Consider the following 25,105-nt stretch of genomic DNA (forward strand, 5'->3'; position numbering starts at 1 on the left):
TTAGGAATCAGTAGATGCAAGTAAAAGTTTTATAAACTGAAAGACATTCAGAATCGATATCTGATACAAAGTAATCAATACCGAAAACTTACGCAAACAAGTTCCCTTGTTTTCAATGTACCCAAAAGGACAGTAACAGTCAGCAATGCCTTTGGGATCCACAGCACAGGCAGCAGGAGCAGAGCACGTTACACTGGCGCACGGGTCAGCTGTTATGTTCCAAAATATATTATTAAATGCCATGATAACTAATATTATCAGTATTAAGCTTTCAGGAGCAGCTCATCAGCTAGGCTGAGCTTTCAGGTCACGGTTGCCTCTTTGCTAAACTATCAAACAGAACTGAATGCCTTCCATCGTCGAATTCAAAACACCGTACTTTAAATTACCCGATATACCTTACATTAACGTTTGAACGATATTTTGATTCTCCTTGCACAAAAGATTTTACCTACACTTACACAAAAGACCTTACATACATTTACATAACAAACCTTACTGCCCCTTACACAAAAAGACCCTGCCTACACTAACACAAATATCCTATGCTTAAACAAAACACCTTTCCTACACAAAAGATCTTATCAACACTAACACAAATACCCTTCACTTACACAAATATCCTACGCTTACACAAAAGACTTTGTTTATAACCTAAGAAAAGAACGTGCTTTCATCCATACAAAAGACTGCCTTCACCTACACAAAAAAACATTCCCTACACTTAAAAAAGCTCAGTGCCTGTTGCCTGTTGCAAGAGGCACTGAACTACAGGCCAGTTTCCCTAGCCATGCAATAAGGAGAAAATCATGAGGAAAAGGCTCAAGAAGCATCAGGAGGGAAATTGCTTTGTAACACATTACCAGCATGGATTCAAGGATCGTAAATCATGCCTAACAGGCGTAATATAATTGTATGACTAGGTGACAAAAATTAGACAAAAAAGAGAAGGGTGGGTAGACCCCATTTTCTTGAACTGTCAGGAAGCCTTTGGCACAGTACCCAATAAACGATTGTTAAATAGTTGGAGAAACAGGCAGGAGTGAAAGGTATAGTGCACTAGTGAATAAATCATACTAAGAAATAGCAAACAGCGAGTAATTGTGAGGGGGGAAGAGACATCAAAGATGGCAATATACCACCATCGGAGTCCCACAGGCTCTGTACCTGGACCCATCCTGTTTCTGATATATGTAAACGATCTCCAAGATGGTATAGATTTATTCCTCTCAATGTTAGCTGATGATAAAAAATTAAGATGAATCAAGACAGGTGAAGATAGACAGACTACAGGACGACCTGGAGGAATGGTCTAGAAAATGGTTACTAAAGTTTAACTCAGGGACATATAAAGTAATGAAATTAGGCGTAGGGAGGAGGAGCTTGAACACAAGTTATCATCTGGGAGGGGAAATCTGGCAATAGTCAAATAGAGAAAGATCTGGGGGTTCATATCACACAGAACCTGTCCCCAGAAGCCCAGATCAAAAGGATATTAGCGGCATATACCGGATTGGCCAACATAAGAAATGCCTTTAGAATTTTGTGTAAGGAATCGTTCAGGACCTTGTTACCTTACCTTGCGATGATTTCAAGGGTTAACGTCCCCGTGGCCTGGTCTGCGACCAGGACCACTTATATGTGGTGTGGGGAAATGGGATGCTCAATTCTGCAAGATGCATACTGCATGAAGAAAAAGTAAAGGGATAGCTTTACATTTTTATTTTAGCAGTAGAACTAGTTTATTGTATTAAACTGTGAGATGAAGACAGGTAAACCGAGACCATTCTTCTTCGTTTGACTTTTGTTGTCAAACACAGTTCAAATGAAAATGGGAAACAGGAATATTCAGAAGAGTCACGGTAGGGTCAAGGCGGCTGGAATGATCAAAGACTTAGCATAAGAGAGGGTGTTTATGAGAGTTTGTTCATCTTGACGAATGTAAGGAATATGAGACAGAATTCCAGCAACCATATACTCCAAGCAAATGTATGCTACTTTTTGGTCCCTGTTCCAGTGGCATTGCAGTATTAATGGTCTCCAAAATAACAGACTTCTCAATTCTGTATAATAATTAATGTCTCATATCAGTTAGATTTTTAACTAATTAAAAATTTATTATAAAAAATCTAGAACAAATCTAGACATTATTTAAAGTTTTCAAACTTTGCTACCATTTTGCGCATAGATATCATGTATGAGCATTTGAAGCAAGTAAATCACACACAGAGATCACACTAACGTGATGAATCAAATGAACAAATCCACAAGGGCCGTGACGAGGATTCGAACCTGCGTCCGGGAGCATCCAAGACACTGCCTTAATCGACTGAAGCTACGACAGGGTTAAAAGGGTTGAAACCGAAGTTCTACTGAACTTCCTGGATCCCGTAGCCTCTCCGAGGCACAAACCAGGCTTTTACACAACCCCCCCTGCACCCGAGCTATGTCAATAGGCCTTTTAACCCTGTCGTAGCTCAGTCGATTAAGGCAGTGTCTGGGATGTCCCGGACGCAAGGTTCGAATCCTCGTCACGGCCCTTGTGGATTTGTTCAAGCAAGTAAATGTTTTATAAACTGAAAGACATTAGAATCGATATCTAATACAAAGTAATCAATACCGCGAACTTACGCGAACAAGTGCCCTCTGAGTCAATGTAACCAGCAGGACAGTAACATCTTCCAATGCCCTTGGGATCCACAACACAGACGCCAGGAGAGCATGTCACATTGGCGCACGGGTCAGCTGTAATGTACAAAAATATATTAATAAATGCCATGATAACCTAAATTATCAGTATTAAGCTTTCAGGAGCAGCTCATCAGCTAGGCTGAGCTTTCAGGTCACGGTTGCCTCTTTGCTAAACTATCAAACAGAACTGAATGCCTTCCATCGTCGAATTCAAAACACCGTACTTTAAATTACCCGATATACCTTACATTAACGTTTGAACAATATTTTGATTCTCCCTTGCACAAAAGATTTTACCTACACTTACACAAAAGACCTTACATACATTTACATAACAAACCTTACTGCCCCTTACACAAAAAGACCCTGCCTACACTAACACAAATATCCTACGATTAAACAAAACACCTTTCCTACACAAAAGATCTTATCAACACTAACACAAATACCCTTCACTTACACAAATATCCTACGCTTACACAAAAGACTTTGTTTATTAACTTAAGAAAAGAACGTGCTTTCACCCATACAAAAGACTGCCTTCACCTACACAAAAAAACATTCCCTACACTTAAAAAAGCTCAGTGCCTGTTGCCTGTTGCAAGAGGCACTGAACTACTAGGCCAGTTTCCCTAGCCATGCAATAAGGAGAAAATCATGAGGAAAAGGCTCAAGAAGCATCAGGAGGGAAATTGCTTTGTAACACATTACCAGCATGGATTCAGGATCGTAAATCATGCCTAACAGGCGTAATATAATTGTATGACTTGGTGACAAAAATTAGGCAAAAAAGAGAAGGGTGGGTAGATCCCATTTTCTTGGACTGTCAGGAAGCCTTTGGCACAGTACCAATAAACGATTGTTATAATAGTTGGAGAAACTAGGCAGGAGTGAAAGGTATAGTGCACTAGTGAATAAATCATACTAAGAAACAGCAAACAGCGAGTAATTGTGAGGGGGGAAGAGACATCAAAGATGGCAATATACCACCATCGGAGTCCCACAGGGCTCTGTACCTGGACCCATCCTGTTTCTGATATATGTTAACGATCTCCCAGATGGTATAGATTTATTCCTCTCAATGTTAGCTGATGATGAAAAAATTGAGATGAATCAAGACAGGTGAAGATAGACAGACTACAGGACGACCTGGAGGAATGGTCTAGAAAATGGTTACTAAAGTTTAACTCAGGGACATATAAAGTAATGAAATTAGGCGTAGGGAGGAGGAGCTTGAACACAAGTTATCATCTGAGAGGGGAAATCTGGCAATAGTCAAATAGAGAAAGATCTGGGGGTTCATATCACACAGAACCTGTCCCCAGAAGCGTAGATCAAAAGGATATTAGCGGCATATACCGGATTGGCCAACATAAGAAATGCCTTTAGAATTTTGTGTAAGGAATCGTTCAGGACCTTGTTACCTTACCTTGCGATGATTTCAAGAGTTAACGTCCCCGTGGCCTGGTCTGCGACCAGGGACCACCTTATATGTGGTGTGGGGAAATGGGATGCTCAATTCTGCAAGATGCATACTGCATGAAGAAAAAGTAAAGGGATAGCTTTACATTTTTATTTTAGCAGTAAAACTAGTTTATTGTATTAAACTGTAAGATGAAGACAGGTAAACCGAGACCATTCTTCTTCGTTTGACTTTTGTGGTCAAACACAGTTCAAATGAAAATGGGAAACAGGAATATTCAGAAGAGTCACGGTAGGGTCAAGGCGGCTGGAATGTTCAAAGACTTAGCATAAGAGAGGGTGTTTATGAGAGTTTGTTCATCTTGACGAATGTAAGGAATATGAGACAGAATTCCAGCAACCATATACTCCAAGCAAATGTATGCTACTTTTTGGTCTCTGTTCCAGTGGCATTGCAGTATTAATGGTCTCCAAAATAACAGACTTCTCAATTCTGTATAATAATTAATGTCTCATATCAGTTAGATTTTTAACTAATTAAAATTATTATTATAAAAAATCTAGAACAAATCTAGACATTATTTAAAGTTTTCAAACTTTGCTACCATTTTGCGCATAGATATCATGTATGAGCATTTGAAGCAAGTAAATCACACACAGAGATCACACTAACGTGATGAATCAAATTAACAAATCCACAAGGGCCGTGACGAGGATTCGAACCTGCGTCCCGGAGCATCCAAGACAGCATGCCTTAATCGACTGAGCTACGACAGGGTTAAAAGGGTTGAAACCGAAGTTCTACTGAACTTCCTGGATCCCGTAGCCTCTCCGAGGCACAAACCAGGCTTTTACACAACCCCCCCCTGCACCCGAGCTATGTCAATAGGCCTTTTAACCCTGTCGTAGCTCAGTCGATTAAGGCAGTGTCTGGGATGTCCCGGACGCAGGTTCGAATCCTCGTCACGGCCCTTGTGGATTTGTTCAAGCAAGTAAATGTTTTATAAACTGAAAGACATTAGAATCGACATCTAATACAAAGTAATCAATACCGCGAACTTACGCGAACAAGTGCCCTCTGAGTCAATGTAACCAGCAGGACAGTAACATCTTGCAATGCCCTTGGGATCCACAACACAGACGCCAGGAGAGCATGTCACATTGGCGCACGGGTCAGCTGTAATGTACAAAAATATATTAATAAATGCCATGATAACCTAAATTATCAGTATTAAGCTTTCAGGAGCAGCTCATCAGCTAGGCTGAGCTTTCAGGTCACGGTTGCCTCTTTGCTAAACTATCAAACAGAACTGAATGCCTTCCATCGTCGAATTCAAAACACCGTACTTTAAATTACCCGATATACCTTACATTAACGTTTGAACAATATTTTGATTCTCCTTGCACAAAAGATTTTACCTACACTTACACAAATGACCTTACATACATTTACATAACAAACCTTACTGCCCCTTACACAAAAAGACCCTGCCTACACTAACACAAATATCCTACGCTTAAACAAAACACCTTTCCTACACAAAAGATCTTATCAACACTAACACAAATACCCTTCACTTACACAAATATCCTACGCTTACACAAAAGACTTTGTTTATTACTTAAGAAAAGAACGTGCTTTCACCCATACAAATGACTGCCTTCACCTACACAAAAAAACATTCCCTACACTTAAAAAAGCTCAGTGCCTGTTGCCTGTTGCAAGAGGCACTGAACTACAGGCCAGTTTCCCTAGCCATGCAATAAGGAGAAAATCATGAGGAAAAGGCTCAAGAAGCATCAGGAGGGAAATTGCTTTGTAACACATTACCAGCATGGATTCAAGGATCGTAAATCATGCCTAACAGGCGTAATATAATTGTATGACTTGGTGACAAAAATTAGGCAAAAAAGAGAAGGGTTGGTAGATCCCATTTTCTTGGACTGTCAGGAAGCCTTTGGCACAGTACCCAATAAACGATTGTTATAATAGTTGGAGAAATAGGCAGGAGTGAAAGGTATGGTGCACTAGTGAATAAATCATACTAAGAAACAGCAAACAGCGAGTAATTGTGAGGGGGGAAGAGACATCAAAGATGGCAATATACCACCATCGGAGTCCCACAGGGCTCTGTACCTGGACCCATCCTGTTTCTGATATATGTTAACGATCTCCCAGATGGTATAGATTTATTCCTCTCAATGTTTGCTGATGATGAAAAAATTGAGATGAATCAAGACAGGTGAAGATAGACAGACTACAGGACGACCTGGAGGAATGGTCTAGAAAATGGTTACTAAAGTTTAACTCAGGGACATATAAAGTAATGAAATTAGGCGTAGGGAGGAGGAGCTTGAACACAAGTTATCATCTGAGAGGGGAAATCTGGCAATAGTCAAATAGAGAAAGATCTGGGGGTTCATATCACACAGAACCTGTCCCCAGAAGCGTAGATCAAAAGGATATTAGCGGCATATACCGGATTGGCCAACATAAGAAATGCCTTTAGAATATTGTGTAAGGAATCGTTCAGGACCTTGTTACCTTACCTTGCGATGATTTCAAGAGTTAACGTCCCCGTGGCCTGGTCTGCGACCAGGGCCACCTATATGTGGTGTGGGGAAATGGGATGCTCAATTCTGCAAGATGCATACTGCATGAAGAAAACGTAAAGGGATAGCTTTACATTTTTAGTTTAGCAGTAGAACTAGTTTATTGTATTAAACTGTAAGATGAAGACAGGTAAACCGCGACCATTCTTCTTCGTTTGACTTTTGTGGTCAAACACAGTTCAAATGAAAATGGGAAACAGGAATATTCAGAAGAGTCACGGTAGGGTCAAAGCGGCTGGAATGATCAAAGACTTAACATAAGAGAGGGTGTTTATGAGAGTTTGTTTATCTTAGCCAATGTGAAGAATATGAGACGGAATTCCAGCAACCATCTACTCCAAGCAAAAATCCATACTTTTTGGGTCCTGTTCCAGCGGCATTATAGTATTAATGTTCTCCAAAGTAACAAAATGTTCTCAATTCGGTATAATAATTAATTTGTTACATATGAGTTAGACTTTTAACTAAATAAAATTATTTATATAATTGATTCCACAATTAATTTCATTAATTTTGAAGTCTGAAAAAATCTAAACGTTATTTAAGGTTTTCGAACTTTGTTACCATTTTACACATAGATACTATGCATGAGCATTTAACATTAGGAATCAGTAGATGCAAGTAAAAGTTTTATAAACTGAAAGACATTAGAATCGATATCTGATACAAAGTAATCAATACCGAAAACTTACGCGAAACAAGTTCCCTCTGATTTCAATGTACCCAAAAGGACAGTAACAGTCATGCAATGCCCTTGGGATCCACAGCACAGGCAGCAGGAGCAGAGCACGTTACACTGGCGCACGGGTCAGCTGTTATGTTCCAAAATATATTATTAAATGCCATGATAACCTAATATTATCAGTATTAAGCTTTCAGGAGCAGCTCATCAGCTAGGCTGAGCTTTCAGGTCACGGTTGCCTCTTTGCTAAACTATCAAACAGAACTGAATGCCTTCCATCGTCGAATTCAAAACACCGTACTTTAAATTACCCGATATACCTTACATTAACGTTTGAACGATATTTTGATTCTCCTTGCACAAAAGATTTTACCTACACTTACACAAAATGACCTTACATACATTTACATAACAAACCTTACTGCTCCTTACACAAAAAGACCCTGCCTACACTAACACAAATATCCTACGATTAAACAAAACACCTTTCCTACACAAAAGATCTTATCAACGCTAACACAAATACCCTTCACTTACACAAATATCCTACGCTTACACAAAAGACTTTGTTTATTACTTAAGAAAAGAACGTGCTTTCACCCATACAAAAGACTGCCTTCACCTACACAAAAAAACATTCCCTACACTTAAAAAAGCTCAGTGCCTGTTGCCTGTTGCAAGAGGCACTGAACTACAGGCCAGTTTCCCTAGCCATGCAATAAGGAGAAAATCATGAGGAAAAGGCTCAAGAAGCATCAGGAGGGAAATTGCTTTGTAACACATTACCAGCATGGATTCAAGGATCGTAAATCATGCCCAACAGGCGTAATATAATTGTATGACTAGGTGACAAAAATTAGACAAAAAAGAGAAGGGTGGGTAGACCCCATTTTCTTGGACTGTCAGGAAGCCTTTGGCACAGTACCCAATAAACGATTGTTATAATAGTTGGAGAAACAGGCAGGAGTGAAAGGTATAGCGCACTAGTGAATAAATCATACTAAGAAACAGCAAACAGCGAGTAATTGTGAGGGGGAAAGAGACATCAAAGATGGCAATATACCACCATCGGAGTCCCACAGGCTCTGTACCTGGACCCATCCTGTTTCTGATATATGTAAACGATCTCCAAGATGGTATAGATTTATTCCTCTCAATGTTAGCTGATGATAAAAAATTGAGATGAATCAAGACAGGTGAAGATAGACAGACTACAGGACGACCTGGAGGAATGGTCTAGAAAATGGTTACTAAAGTTTAACTCAGGGACATATAAAGTAATGAAATTAGGCGTAGGGAGGAGGAGCTTGAACACAAGTTATCATCTGGGAGGGGAAATCTGGCAATAGTCAAATAGAGAAAGGTCTCGGGGTTCATATCACACAGAACCTGTCCCCAGAAGCCCAGATCAAAAGGATATTAACGGCATATACCGGATTGGCCAACATAAGAAATGCCTTTAGAATTTTGTGTAAGGAATCGTTCAGGACCTTGTTACCTTACCTTGCGATGATTTCAAGGGTTAACGTCCCCGTGGCCTGGTCTGCGACCAGGGCCACCTTATATGTGGTGTGGGGAAATGGGATGCTCAATTCTGCAAGATGCATACTGCATGAAGAAAAAGTAAAGGGATAGCTTTACATTTTTATTTTAGCAGTAGAACTAGTTTATTGTATTAAACTGTGAGATGAAGACAGGTAAACCGAGACCATTCTTCTTCGTTTGACTTTTGTTGTCAAACACAGTTCAAATGAAAATGGGAAACAGGAATATTCAGAAGAGTCACGGTAGGGTCAAGGCGGCTGGAATGATCAAAGACTTAGCATAAGAGAGGGTGTTTATGAGAGTTTGTTCATCTTGACGAATGTAAGGAATATGTGACAGAATTCTAGCAACCATATACTCCAAGCAAATGTATGCTACTTTTTGGTCCCTGTTCCAGTGGCATTGCAGTATTAATGGTCTCCAAAATAACAGACTTCTCAATTCTGTATAATAATTAATGTCTCATATCAGTTAGATTTTTAACTAATTAAAAATTTATTATAAAAAATCTAGAACAAATCTAGACATTATTTAAAGTTTTCAAACTTTGCTACCATTTTGCGCATAGATATCATGTATGAGCATTTGAAGCAAGTAAATCACACACAGAGATCACACTAACGTGATGAATCAAATGAACAAATCCACAAGGGCCGTGACGAGGATTCGAACCTGCGTCCGGGAGCATCCAAGACACTGCCTTAATCGACTGAGCTACGACAGGGTTAAAAGGGTTGAAACCGAAGTTCTACTGAACTTCCTGGATCCCGTAGCCTCTCCGAGGCACAAACCAGGCTTTTACACAACCCCCCCTGCACCCGAGCTATGTCAATAGGCCTTTTAACCCTGTCGTAGCTCAGTCGATTAAGGCAGTGTCTGGGATGTCCCGGACGCAAGGTTCGAATCCTCGTCACGGCCCTTGTGGATTTGTTCAAGCAAGTAAATGTTTTATAAACTGAAAGACATTAGAATCGATATCTAATACAAAGTAATCAATACCGCGAACTTACGCGAACAAGTGCCCTCTGAGTCAATGTAACCAGCAGGACAGTAACATCTTGCAATGCCCTTGGGATCCACAACACAGACGCCAGGAGAGCATGTCACATTGGCGCACGGGTCAGCTGTAATGTACAAAAATATATTAATAAATGCCATGATAACTAATATTATCAGTATTAAGCTTTCAGGAGCAGCTCATCAGCTAGGCTGAGCTTTCAGGTCACGGTTGCCTCTTTGCTAAACTATCAAACAGAACTGAATGCCTTCCATCGTCGAATTCAAAACACCGTACTTTAAATTACCCGATATACCTTACATTAACGTTTGAACAATATTTTGATTCCCCTTGCACAAAAGATTTTACCTACACTTACACAAAAGACCTTACATACATTTACATAACAAACCTTACTGCCCCTTACACAAAAAGACCCTGCCTACACTAACACAAATATCCTACGAATAAACAAAACACCTTTCCTACACAAAAGATCTTATCAACACTAACACAAATACCCTTCACTTACACAAATATCCTACGCTTACACAAAAGACTTTGTTTATAACTTAAGAAAAGAACGTGCTTTCACCCATACAAAAGACTGCCTTCACCTACACAAAAAAACATTCCCTACACTTAAAAAAGCTCAGTGCCTGTTGCCTGTTGCAAGAGGCACTGAACTACTGGCCAGTTTCCGTAGCTATGCAATAAGGAGAAAATCACGAGGAAAAGGCTCAAGAAGCATCAGGAGGGAAATTGCTTTGTAACACATTACCAGCATGGATTCAAGGATCGTAAATCGTGCCCAACAGGCGTAATATAATTGTATGACTAGGTGACAAAAATTAGACAAAAAAGAGAAGGGTGGGTAGACCCCATTTTCTTGGACTGTCAGGAAGCCTTTGGCACAGTACCCAATAAACGATTGTTATAATAGTTGGAGAAACAGGCAGGAGTGAAAGGTATAGTGCACTAGTGAATAAATCATACTAAGAAACAGCAAACAGCGAGTAATTGTGAGGTGGGAAGAGACATCAAAGATGGCAATATACCACCATCGGAGTCCCACAGGGCTCTGTACCTGGACCCATCCTGTTTCTGATATATGTAAACGATCTCCAAGATGGTATAGATTTATTCCTCTCAATGTTAGCTGATGATAAAAAATTGAGATTAATCAAGACAGGTGAAGATAGACAGACTACAGGACGACCTGGATGAATGGTCTAGAAAATGGTTACTAAAGTTTAACTCAGGGACATATAAAGTAATGAAATTAGGCGTAGGGAGGAGGAGCTTGAACACAAGTTATCATCTGGGAGGGGAAATCTGGCAATAGTCAAATAGAGAAAGGTCTGGGGGTTCATATCACACAGAACCTGTCCCCAGAAGCCCAGATCAAAAGGATATTAGCGGCATATACCGGATTGGCCAACATAAGAAATGCCTTTAGAATTTTGTGTAAGGAATCGTTCAGGACCTTGTTACCTTACCTTGCGATGATTTCAAGGGTTAACGTCCCCGTGGCCTGGTCTGCGACCAGGGCCACTTATATGTGGCGTGGGGAAATGGGATGCTCAATTCTGCAAGATGCATACTGCATGAAGAAAAAGTAAAGGGATAGCTTTACATTTTTATTTTAGCAGTAGAACTAGTTTATTGTATTAAACTGTGAGATGAAGACAGGTAAACCGAGACCATTCTTCTTCGTTTGACTTTTGTTGTCAAACACAGTTCAAATGAAAATGGGAAACAGGAATATTCAGAAGAGTCACGGTAGGGTCAAGGCGGCTGGAATGATCAAAGACTTAGCATAAGAGAGGGTGTTTATGAGAGTTTGTTCATCTTGACGAATGTAAGGAATATGAGACAGAATTCTAGCAACCATATACTCCAAGCAAATGTATGCTACTTTTTGGTCCCTGTTCCAGTGGCATTGCAGTATTAATGGTCTCCAAAATAACAGACTTCTCAATTCTGTATAATAATTAATGTCTCATATCAGTTAGATTTTTAACTAATTAAAAATTTATTATAAAAAATCTAGAACAAATCTAGACATTATTTAAAGTTTTCAAACTTTGCTACCATTTTGCGCATAGATATCATGTATGAGCATTTGAAGCAAGTAAATCACACACAGAGATCACACTAACGTGATGAATCAAATGAACAAATCCACAAGGGCCGTGACGAGGATTCGAACCTGCGTCCGGGAGCATCCAAGACACTGCCTTAATCGACTGAGCTACGACAGGGTTAAAAGGGTTGAAACCGAAGTTCTACTGAACTTCCTGGATCCCGTAGCCTCTCCGAGGCACAAACCAGGCTTTTACACAACCCCTCCTGCACCCGAGCTATGTCAATAGGCCTTTTAACCCTGTCGTAGCTCAGTCGATTAAGGCAGTGTCTGGGATGTCCCGGACGCAGGTTCGAATCCTCGTCACGGCCCTTGTGGATTTGTTCAAGCAAGTAAATGTTTTATAAACTGAAAGACATTAGAATCGATATCTAATACAAAGTAATCAATACCGCGAACTTACGCGAACAAGTGCCCTCTGAGCCAATGTAACCAGCAGGACAGTAACATCTTGTAATGCCCTTGGGATCCACAACACAGACGCCAGGAGAGCATGTCACATTGGCGCACGGGTCAGCTGTAATGTACAAAAATATATTAATAAATGCAATGATAACCAAGATTATCAGTATTAAGCTTTCAGGTGCAGCTCATCAGCTAGGCTGAGCTTTCAGGTCACGGTTGCCTCTTTGCTAAACTATCAAAGGGAACAATACCTTCCATCGTCGAATTCAAGACACCGTACTTTAAATTACTTGTGATACCCTGCATCAATGCTCGAAAAATACTTTGATTCTCCTTCCACAAAAGACCTTGCCTTCATGCGCACATATACCAACACTTACACAAATACCCTACACTTATATAAGGCCTTCCCAGTCAACAAAACTATTCGCACACCCTCCGTCGCTATGTGATGGAGTGCAAAAAGATACGTGAATTCAGAGACAATCCTTTAACTAATGTTCCAAAGATGTGTAAATATTTTACTTAAAATTATCTGCAACCAGAAATTTTAGCCAAATATCCCCAGTTTGTTAACTGTAGGTAGTAACTAAGTGATTGTAACCTATCCACCACTGCCCACGGGATGGGGGACGGTGTGCTGGACAAACATATCAATTGTGACACTAGCTCATCAGATATATAAGTTGCTTCATTTAGAAACTACTTGGTCGATCTCGATCCCATTGATGATGTGACTAATTATATTGAATTTTGTAACAAGCTCATCAAGATTTTAACTTTCTTAGCTAAATGAATTATGGGATTCAGTGCCCGAGCCCATTATGTGCCTCTAACCCTTTCCACTACCGGCCACAAGATAGCTATTGGGGTGCATAATAAATGAACTAAACTAACTGAACTCACACAAAAGACCTTGCCTGCACTTGCAGAAAATACCTTTACACCTGTACAAAAGATCTTGACAAGATTTACACAAATACCCTACACTTGCAGAAAAGACCTTGCATATGTTACGTACTCCTAGCAGAATACGTATATAAATTTAAAATAACTTGTTTTGTTCTATTATATCATTGCCTGTATATGTACACACATTGTGTTTTTTGTAAATTATCGTGTGGTGTGGCAGCGTCAGTGGGGAGAGGAGCGCGGTTGCTTTGCACACGTCTAATACCTGTTAGATTCGGGAAGTTGGACCTGTTCAGTTTTGGGAGTTCCAGATGTCACTTTTATTTAGTTTTTATAATTATTTATTTTCTGTAATTAAACAGGTGGCATTGTACTTATATATTTTGCAAGTAACTATTATATGTAATTTGCATTCTTGTGTGTTTTGAGAACAAGTGGTTGTTCAATTAGTTTTAAATATTAAAAAGTCCTTAGTTTCCATCCCTCATCCTGGATGAGGCAGACGGGAGAGAATTATGGGTAGCGACAGAGCGAGAGTTCAGTGGCTGATACGGGACCAGGAGGAGTAACATGTGGGAGATAAGTCTGTTTACTTGTTGTTGTGTCATGTAGTAGATCTTTATTCTGGGAGAGACAATATTTTGATGTTTGCTTTAATAGTGACCCACTGTTCATATATACAATATTGAGATGTATATGAAATATATATATATTAAAATGCATACGTATATTTCTTCAGTCCTAAGGGAGATATACTTTTAATTCTGTGCCTGTTATCATTCATGGGGTTATACTGGTGACCCGCTTTAGAGAGCAGCAGTGGTATCCCTAGACGTAATTAAAGCTTGGCTGCTGTAGGGTCACGAGCCGTAACGAACGATAGGTAACAAAGAGTTATGGGGGCCTGTGCCGGGAAATATTGTTCCTACTTAAACTTAACTGTGCTAATCTAACCTTGCCTTCCTAGGTACCAGTGTGTTAAGTGTCTGTGTGTTTCTTAAGAACTATTCCATGTGCCAAGCAAGCTTTCCTGTGTGTCAAGTAACAACGTTTCACGATTTGGAGGTAAGTCATCCTATATATTTTGTTTGTGCAGTGAGGCCAAGCGAATTTTCAGTGTGGTGACAATTTTACAGTGAAGTGTAGTGCAGTGCCATTGTTTTAATTATTGTTGTGAATCAAGTGCCAAGTGTTAGTAACGATGGAGGAGAAAGTTGCAGCGTTGGTGGCTCACCCAGACTTTGAAGGGATTCAGAGCCTTAAAAAGACTGAGTTAATACAAATGGCAAATCATTTGGATTTGACAGCCAACAATAGAATGGTTAAAGCCCAAATATTGAAAGTCATTGTGACACATTTTGTTGAGAATGGAGAGTTAGAGGAAGAAATTCTAGAGGAGTTAAGAGAGGAGTCGAGTGATCAGATGACGTTAAAGCGTCTTGAGTTAGAAGCGCAAATAGCCAATGCTAAGCTTGAAGCTCAAAAAGAACAGAGAATATTAGAACTTGAAGCTCAAAAAGAACAGAAAATATTAGAGGCTGAAGCTCGTCAAAGAGAGATTGAAGCTCAACAGCAATAGCAAATATTAGAGGCTGAAGCTCAGCAGAGGGAGCTCGAGACTAGGCGGTTAGAGGTTATGGCACAGTTGCAACTAGAAGCCACAAAGAAGCAACAATTAGAGATTCAACAACAAATGGCTGACACTAACTTCAGGCTTGAATCACAGCGTATGGCAGCTGGGCATGGAAATACTAGTAATGTTTCAACAAATAGTGATAATAATCCCATAAGGATGAATAAGTATATAGAGTTACCCAAGTTCAATGAGGAGGATCCTGAGGTTTTCTTTGCCCATTTTTATAAAATTGCCATCAGTATGAACTGGCCAAGGGATCAGTGGGTAGCCATTATGCAGTCTCAATTTAAGGGGCGTAGTCAGGAGGTTTTTACATCCCTACCTGACGCTCATAGCTTTGATTACGAATTTGTAAAGAAAAGCATCTTAAATGCATATCAAATAAATCCAGAGGCACACAGGCAAAAGTTTAGGAACCTAAGGAGGGTAAGTGATCAGACAATAGCAGATTTTACTCGTCAGAAGACGAATTTTTGCAACAGATGGACAAAGTCACTTTCAGTCACTGACTTTGATGCTCAAAAGAATCTTCTTATAATGGAAGAAGTATTGTCATGTCTCCCAGACCAGTTGTCTACTTTTATGGCAGAACAAAAGAATGTAACAGACATTTATGAGCTGTCAAAGCTCGCGGATGAGCATGAGTTGTTGACTAAGGCCCAGTTTACGGCCACTTCACCTAAGTCTAGTCGTAGAGTAAATTATAATGCTCACCGAACTCCTTATCAGAATCCATCCCGACCTAGTGTTCCAGTTACTCCCATGAGCTCTTCTCTTACAAAACCTAACCCTGCTACTTCCTTGTCAGGAATGTCAAATAATAATAAGGTTATTTCTAAACCTACAGTTGGTTCCACAGGTGTGTCCACTGTAAGGTCTTGTTCCCATTGTAAGAGAAAAGGCCATGGAATTAATTCCTGTTTTATATTGCACCCTGAGTTACGACCAACTGGTCTCATTTATTGCAGAGGTGTGCAAAATAAACTTACTAATAAACATGTAACTGTAAACCCCAATTGGGTGAAACAGTATTCACCATATATGTCTTCAGGTGAAGTTTTGTGTATTAATGGGAAGTGGAAGCCAGTGGTTATTCTTCGTGATACAGGTGCTTCCCAAACCATAATTTCATCCAGTATTCTTTCTGATGTTGAACAGAGAGAGACTGGAAAGTTTGTTGTTCTTCAGAGTGTTGCAGGATGTAAAACTGTACCTCTAATAGACATTAATTTCAGATCCACCATTAGACCAAGTTTATGCACTGTGGGTGTTAGTACACAGTTGCCCATTCCAGGTGTGGATGTTATATTGGGTAATGATGTGGCCATAAATCATGTTGTGGGTGAGTACGATCCCCGTTTGTGTAAACAGTCAGTTGCAGACCATGTTTATTCTGCCTGTGCTGAAGTTAGTTCTATGAATGAACAACCTGTTGTAGAAGATGGTTTTGTCCATTCTACCTGTGCTGATGTCAGTACTAATATAAATCCAGTTGTCAGTTCTAATGTTACTCAAGCATTTGTTCCAGTAACCAGTACCCCTTCAGTGGAGAAGTGGGATGTGGTTGTTCCAGATTCCTGTGTGGCCGATTTAGTTGTTGAGAGTAAGCCTGATACTATGACTCTGCTTTATTCCAATAAATTGGGAAAGGATGTCCATGTACCATTGTCTTGCCCGCTCACTACGAACGTTGTGCCAGGAGTTGAGAGAAACTTAAAAGCCACGACTCTGTATTCCAGCCAAGTGAATGGTTTAGGACAAGATGTCGGGTTGGCAGAAGTATTCCCGCTGACTCCAAGTTTAGAATCAGTTGTCGAGAGTAAGTCTGTTGTAGAGGCCCCGCCTCACCCTAGTCAAGGTGATATAATAGGGGAGGAGGTCAAACTACCTGTTACTTGCCCGCTCGTTTCAGATTCCCTTAATTTAAGTGCATTGAGTAGAACTGACCCTAAGATTTCAGAGAGAAGCAAGGAGACAGTCTGTACTGTAGATCCAGTTTTGGAGAGTGTGGGAAAGCAGCCAGAGGATCAGCTTCTGTTGAGTAGATGGAGACCCATGGAGCCTCCCTCTTCAGTTGTCTGTGAGGATGTGACCCAGCTTGGTAGTGATATTATTGACTGTGAGCAGACAGTACTCCAAGCAGCTCCAGAAGTCATGGGAGGAAATTTTGGAAAAATCATTGAGAGTGGTAAGGTAGCATTTGGATCTAAGTTGCGGAGTTGTGATTCTTATTCTATGTGGAGTAAGTATTTCTCATTGTGTACATTGAGTCAGAGTGTGTGTAGGATGTTGAAATCTACTTTTATTCTGCAGGAGCCATTTTCTTGTGAAGTAATGGACTGTGGGACATCTTTGTCAAGCCTTGTGGTTGAGCAGAGAGAGTTTACTCAAGTAGGTTGTGCATCCAGTTCTGAGGAAGTAGTGAGTTATGCTAGAGCAGTGTCTCTATATTCAGATCCAGTTAATTTTGATGCACGAGTGATGAAAGTGTATGTTCCACTCAAGTGTGGTGTTGACTTTCAGAGTCATATTGGAGTTGATTTTCAGAATCATAGTGTGGGTGAAGGATTAAATCATACTGGGGAGCAGATGTTTGAGGCTCCAGGTGTGTATTTCAAGTTGGGGGATAAGGTTATCCTACCTAGTGTTAATCATTGTGAAGGGTTTCAGATTGTCCTTGGGTGTTACCCAGGTAATCTGCTGTTCATCTTCAAGATGTTAAGACCCTTAAACCTCTTGGTTGATTGGTTGTCATCAGACGTAAATCACTTGGGAAGTAATGGTGAGGGTTGTAAAGTTTTCGGCATGTTTTATTTAGTCTTTTGGCAGACTAGAAGGTTGATGAAAGTGTGTGTTGTGTTCAAGTTCACCATCAGGAGGTGTGAACTTGTCTTCGGAGTTATGATTGAGATATGGTGCCTAGGCATATGCCTGTTTTCTTTCACTGATCGTTATGACAGAGTTATGAGGCAATTGATTTCTGTGTTCCTTAGGGATCATCTGAGTCAGTTCGATCAGGAAGTCTTTGCACTTATCTTGGGTTGCATTTCTTGGTTTGAAGGTCAAAGGTTTGCTAAGTCGGTGTCTTGTGTTTCGGAAGGTTCTATGAATGGGAAAGTTTTATACATAATTGTGAGGTTTAATGCTAATTTCTCTAATTTTAGTATACATTGGGCGAGAGTATGTGTTCCACAGAGGATCCAGAGTGATGAAGAGCAGATGTCTGTGTCAGAGCATACCCAGGAGAAGTCCCAAATCTACTCAACATCCAGTCAGCTTCAATTACGCAGTTCAGCTCCAGAAAAAGGGAGTAATGGGAAATGGAGTCTGTCTTGGAAAAATTCACCATGTGGAAAAGGGATCACATGGAAATACGGAACTGATCTTAGAGAAATAGTAGAAACAAATGAAAAGCTAAATTGCCGTGATAACTGTGTGAAAGCAGCTACCTTTATTGACAATTCTATTCATGCTAATGATGATAATGTAGATAGGAGTGTGAAATATGATCTGAAACAAAGTGAAATAAATGAGATAGTACCTTGGAGAGATAAATTTGCATACTCCAGTGACACATATGTAGAACATAGTCATAAGACTGAAATTTCTGAGTTTCCTGTAAGACTATATTTGGAGTGTTTTCATTTTTGTCCAGAAATGTGTTCTTATTACTTTTACATGTTTGGTGTAATTAATACCATAAATCTCAAGTGTCATACATTTTACTTTGAAAAAATGCCATTGATCTTCAATCTATTGCATTTTTTTTCTTGGAGGTGGAAGTGTTACGTACTCCTAGCAGAATACGTATATAAATTTAAAATAACTTGTTTTGTTCTATTATATCATTGCCTGTATATGTACACACATTGTGTTTTTGTAAATTATCGTGTGGTGTGGCAGCGTCAGTGGAGACAGGAGCGCGGTTGCTTTGCACACGTCTAATACCTGTTAGATTCGGGAAGTTGGACCTGTTCAGTTTTGGGAGTTCCAGATGTCACTTTTATTTAGTTTTTATAATTATTTATTTTCTGTAATTAAACAGGTGGCATTGTACTTATATATTTTGCAAGTAACTATTATATGTAATTTGCATTCTTGTGTGTTTTGAGAACAAGTGGTTGTTCAATTAGTTTTAAATATTAAAAAGTCCTTAGTTTCCATCCCTCATCCTGGATGAGGCAGACGGGAGAGAATTATGGGTAGCGACAGAGCGAGAGTTCAGTGGCTGATACGGGACCAGGAGGAGTAACATGTGGGAGATAAGTCTGTTTACTTGTTGTTGTGTCATATAGTAGATCTTTATTCTGGGAGAGACAATATTTTGATGTTTGCTTTAATAGTGACCCACTGTTCATATATACAATATTGAGATGTATATGAAATATATATATATTAAAATGCATACGTATATTTCTTCAGTCCTAAGGGAGATATACTTTTAATTCTGTGCCTGTTATCATTCATGGGGTTATACTGGTGACCCGTTTTAGAGAGCAGCAGTGGTATCCCTAGACGTAATTAAAGCTTGGCTGCTGTAGGGTCACGAGCCGTAACGAACGATAGGAAACAGCATACACCTACACAAATACCATACACTTATAAAAAAAACTTTGCTTTCACTTACACAAAAGACCTTGCCTACACTTGCACAAATATTCTACACTTACACAATAGACCTTGCCTCCCCTCACCTCTCGCCCTATTCCCCTCCCTCACCTCTCCTTCCCTATCCACCATTTTTATCTCTAATATACCCATCTCCTTACCCTTCCTGCACTATCCCCCTCTTTTCACCTCTTCTCTGTGCCCTTCTCTTCCTATATCCATCTCCCATCTCTCCTTCATTTCCCACCTTTTCCACCCTAATTCCTTTCCCACTTTTCTCCTTAAGACAAAAAGTAAGGGCGCTTTGCAATTATTTGTTTCCCATCAAGTTTGTAAAATATATGGAATCTTAATCGAGAAATTATGAAAATCATTTTATTTGTTCAATATATAGTTAGCGAGATGTGAGAGCAAGAAAGTATCCGACAGAAAAAACTTCTCCCAAAACACATTTTCACTAAGATCCCAGTCCCACCTTTTATAACCCAGTCTCGTACAGATGTTATTCATTTGTTGCCCGAGCTACCATTATAACTCCCTGGAATGACTTCCCTTCCCTCCTATGGCTTCTCCACGCAATCATTCAGCTGTTTCCTAAAACATCATCACTTTCTCTTTAATATTTGCCTTGCACACTTGAACTCCTACAGGTGGCATATCTCTCTCTACCTGTCTTACAGACACTTCAACTATCCAACATTACCAGCACCCTATGGCACATCTTTATGTGTGTACCTCAGGTATGGAAAAAGCTTCTGCCCTTCCATCTTTATTCCTTTCTTACTCTCATCATATCCTGACTACACAGTTTACCATCTACACTCTTCCTCTCATTTTTCTCAGTTTTCCCATTATATCTTCCAATTAAGATGTGACATGTGAGACAAACATTTATCTTTCTATTTTCCAGGCCACCAGGACAAGGCGGTGTGAGACCTGGACACACTGTTCATTGTTCTATCCGACGGCAATATCGTATGAATCCAAACATAGTTATTACATGTTGTTGCAAATAGAAACACTGCAAAAACCTCATGTTGTGGGAACTTTGTACAATAAATTTTATGAAACTGATTACAGCGATAAGTCGTGTAAGTTAATAATAAATTAAATGAATCTCAAGGCAACATATCAATGGAGAGAACTTACTAACACACTTGGTACCAGTGGTCATATAGCCACTTGGACAGCAGCAGCTGTAGCTGGTTCCGGTACCAACGCAGGTCCCAGGATCACACGGGTTGGAGACACACAGGTCAGCTGTATTGTAAGACAAAAACATTACAATGTTTTTTTGTTTACTTTCAACATTATTGTTTATAATGTCAATGGGGCTCAGCAGAGTCAGCAGTGATGCCAGTGGCTAACGTGATCGTTTGTATTCATACTGACAACTGCTCACAGTCACATGTACATGTTCTAGTGTGGTGGAGCTTGGCCATACTAGATGACTGATACTATAAATTTTCTAGTGTGGACGAATTTGGCCACAGTAGATGTCCGAGATACTGTAAGTGTTTTTGTGTGATGGAGCTTGGTTACACTAGATGACTGGGTGTGCCTTCTCCCCACCCAAGCCAACCCCTCCCTTTCCCCATTCACAATGCCAACAATATCCTCCAAATCCTCCCTTCCTTCCTCACACCGAGCACCCCCTGAACTACTTCCTTCCCCAAGCAGAGCAAGCAAGATCGAAGCCCTCCATCCCCAACCCTACCTTACCCTGAACCTAAGGTAACTACCCACAGGAGGATGAGTCTATCCATGTAGCCCTGTCCACGGAACGGCTTCCTACTCCAGTGTGTGTCACAATGGATATAGGAAAGTGAGCTTCAAGGTGATAAAGTCAAACATCGATGGGGTTACTAATAAAGCAAGTGAAGTGGCCGTAAGGGAGCAGGAAGAAAACCATGATATAATAGCACTCACTTTAATAAAATTGTCAGGCATCATAACAAATGCAGTGTTTCTGCAGAACCACTATATAGTAAGGAAAGAGGGAAGGAAGTGGAGAGACTCCGCTGATATGTAGGGACTGTAGTTTTGAAGAGCTGGAATTTCGGGCTGTGAAGGATTCAGAGAATACATAATCGGAACTATGACAATGGGTGGTCCTTAGGTAATAGCAGCAGTCATTTACAACCACCGATTATATGACAGAAGACTCAGGAATTCGATAGGAACAACATGGCAACCCATTAATATAATAGAGAGAGCAGCTTCAATTGCCTGCAGCAATGGATCTAGGCTCCTAATCATGAGCGACTTCATTGACGGAAAGAGACTGGGAGAATGTGGAACCACATGGAGGTGCAGATACTTGGAGAGGTAAACTCTTGGACGTGACAACAAGAAAACGTTTTATCCAACATGTCAAGGGACCCACAAGAATAAGAGGCAATGACGAACAAGCTAGGCTACCAGATATTTCACCTTGAATGAGTTAGAAATAAAGGAAGTCAAATTTGAAGTCCACATGAAAATGAGTGATCACATTATATTGTTATAAGAGTACCTGTTGGAGGAAGTGATAACGAATCCAAGGAAGGGATCGGAAAGGAAAAGGCTAAATTACCGAAGAGTTAAATGTGATGAGATGAGGAACGTCCTAATTGGAATAACAGTGCGAAACAGAACTTTGAGAAAAGTGTACGAGATATGATGGAATACGTCTCACAAGTGTCAGGAAGCTGCAGACAAGTTTATCCAGGCCCAAAAATCGAAAAATGAAAAGTAGCAGAAGGAATCCATAGTTCAGAAGGGATTTTAAAGTAGCGTAGCAATTGGGGTACAAGAGCATGGATAAACTACAGGAATAACAGAACACAAGAGAGCAGGAAGAGTTACCAGAGAGCCAGGAATGAGTACCTCAAAGTTTAGAGAAAAGTAGAGAAACTCTAAAAATTGTAGGCCGATAAAAAGCGAAGACCCAACCATAATTGTTCCTTAGCCACATTAGGAGGAAAAAAGCAGTGAAGGAATAAGTGATGAAACTGAGAAAAGGGGAGAACAGATACACAAAATGACAGGGAGGTGTGGGAAGAACTCATCAAGAGGTTCCAGGAGGTCTTCACAACAGGGCAAGGAGAAGCCCTTGTTCTAAGAAAGGAGGCGGCAAACCAAGGCACCATATAGGAATTTGAGCTCAGTGATGATGTCAAAAGGAATCTGTTGGAGCTGAATGTGACAAAAGCTGTTGGCCCAAACAAAATCTCATAATGGACTCTAAAAGAGGGTGCAGCAGAACTAAGTGTTTCACTCTCTATGGTGTACCACAGATAACTGAAAACTGGAGACCTAATGGAAAATTGGAAGACGGCTAATGTAGTCCCAATATACAAAAAATGGGCGACAGTTAGAGGCCCTGAACTACAGGCTAGTTTCCATAACCATGCAAGATGGAGAAGATCACGAGGAAAAGGCTGTTAGAACATCTGGAGGGAAAGAACTTTATAACACATCACCAGCATGGGTCCAGGTATGGTAAATCATGCTTCACAGGCCTTATATAATTATAGGATCAAGTGACAAAAATTAGGTTAAAGAGAGAAGGGTTGGCAGAATGCATTTTCTTGGACTGTAAGAAAGCCTTTGACACAATACCCAATAAAAGGTTTAAATAGTTGGAGAAGCAGGCAAGAGTAGAAAATAAGGTGCTCTAGTGGATAAAGGATACTAAGCAGCAGGAAACAGCAAGGAGCAGTGAAGGGGAAAGATATGAGAGTGGCGAGATATCACCATCGGTGTCCCACTACTTTGACCAATGCTGTTTCTGATATATGTAAACGACTTCCCAGAGGAAATCATTTCTCTCTATGTTTGTTGATGATGTAAAAATTATGAGACGAATCAAGACAGATGATGATTACAGGACGACTTTGATAAACTAGAGGAATGTTTTAGAATATGGCTAAAGTTTGACTTGTGGACACGTAGAGGTAATGAAATTAGAGGAAGGGACGAAGAGGTTGAACACAAGTTACCATCTGGGAGGTGAAATCCGGCAATAGTCATATTAGAGAGAGATCTGAGGATTGATATCACACCAAACCTGTCCCCAGAAATCCTCATCAAATGTATATCATCTGCGGCATATGCTGGATTTGCCAACATAAGAACTGCCTTTAGAATTTTGTGTAAGGAATCGTTTAGGACCTTGTTACCTTACCTTGCGATGATTTCAGGGGTCAACGTTTCCCCGGTCCGTGACCAGGCCACCTATAACCAATTATATCAGACCTATTCTGCAGTATGTAGCTCCAGCCAGGAATCCATACCTATTTAAACACACGACAAAGTTAGAGAAAATTCAGAGGTATTCCACCAGACTAGTTCCAGAGCCAAGAGGTATGAGCTACAAGTAAATGCAACTGGAGCTAAAACTCACTTCTCAGGAAGACAGGAGTAAGGGGAGACATAATAACCACCTTTAAATTTCTCAGGGGACTTGACAGGGTGAACATAGACAAACTATTTAGCACGCGTGAAACACGAACAAGGGGACACAAGGTGGAAACTTAGTACCCAAATGAGGCACATAGACATTAGATATATATTTTTCAGTGTCAGAGTAGTTGACATATAGTGCATTAAGCAGTGATGTGATAGAGGAAGAATCCATACAAAGTTTCCAATATAGATTGGACAGAGCCCAATAGGTTCAAGAATCTGTTCATCAGTTGAGAGGCGGGAACAAAGAGCCTAAGCTCATGCACTACAAGCACAATTAGTTGCGTAGAACTAAGTGAGTACACACACATGTACACAGCGTGTAACTTGGATTACATGTACTACTCACGTATGCAGGTTTTTCCATTAAATGCTTTTCCTTTGGGACATACACATTTCGGCTTCAGCATGCCAGTTCCGCATCCGTGTAACAAGTTCTCATTCGAGCCCTGAGAGCAACATTTTTCTTTGTGAAAACAGAGTTAGTTGTTTATCATTGTTTATGTGGAAGCATTCTCTTATTAGTATGGTTGTGTAATGAACGGAAATAGAGCATAAACACATTTTCACTTCAGAGATATCCTCACAAATAACGGCAAAATAATCGGCTGATACAGCGACAGCAGAAGACTGGACATCGACGAGGCATTATACATCAAGCTAACCAAGACATGTATCAGTAGCAAACTAGCACAATTTACACTTTGCCAACTTCCAAAGCACGACGAATCATAACATACGGCACCAGTTGTTATAAAAACAAGAATTTGTATAATGTGAGGTGCTTCACCTTATTCATGGGAGAGGATGTAGTTAGAATCATGCAGAAAAAATCTTAGTAATCATTTGAACTTTGCCTGTGACAATGTTAACAGGAGTTAACGAAACATCTTTTAGCATCAGGCCAATTAAAACTGTTTTAGTTTTATGTAAAACAAATGTATGTCATTACTTAAACACAACATCATTGTTACTTATTAACCTTTTTACATATTTACC

The 25,105-nt window shown here is 40.1% G+C and overlaps 1 protein-coding gene across 1 annotated transcript; it reads right to left on the reverse strand.

The window, feature by feature from the left end:
- LOC138358576 (adhesive plaque matrix protein 2-like) lies at nucleotides 1-24,587 on the reverse strand. The gene is made up of 7 exons (XM_069316642.1): nucleotides 24,456-24,587; nucleotides 20,807-20,917; nucleotides 12,500-12,613; nucleotides 9,964-10,077; nucleotides 5,177-5,290; nucleotides 2,632-2,745; nucleotides 1-209 (listed from the first exon to the last, which is right to left on the reverse strand). Exons 1-7 carry the CDS (start codon nucleotides 24,514-24,516, stop codon nucleotides 1-3), a joined length of 837 nt encoding a protein of 278 aa, XP_069172743.1. The 5' UTR covers nucleotides 24,517-24,587.
- Between the last annotated feature and the right edge of the window lie 518 nt (nucleotides 24,588-25,105).

This window comes from Procambarus clarkii, chromosome 84, assembly GCF_040958095.1.
Source record: "Procambarus clarkii isolate CNS0578487 chromosome 84, FALCON_Pclarkii_2.0, whole genome shotgun sequence".
In the NCBI taxonomy this organism is placed as follows: Eukaryota; Metazoa; Arthropoda; class Malacostraca; order Decapoda; family Cambaridae; genus Procambarus; species Procambarus clarkii.

Excerpts from the sequence above, each read along its gene's own strand:
- LOC138358576 (XM_069316642.1), bottom strand. The coding sequence starts at position 24,516 with ATGCTGAAGCCGAAATGTGTATGTCCCAAAGGAAAAGCATTTAATGGA. Across the intron at positions 12,614-20,806 it reads CACTGGTACCAAGTGTGTTA|CTGACCCGTGCGCCAATGTG; the intron begins GTAAGTTCTCTC and ends TGTACATTACAG. Across the intron at positions 210-2,631 it reads CTCAGAGGGCACTTGTTCGC|CTGACCCGTGCGCCAGTGTA; the intron begins GTAAGTTCGCGG and ends GGAACATAACAG.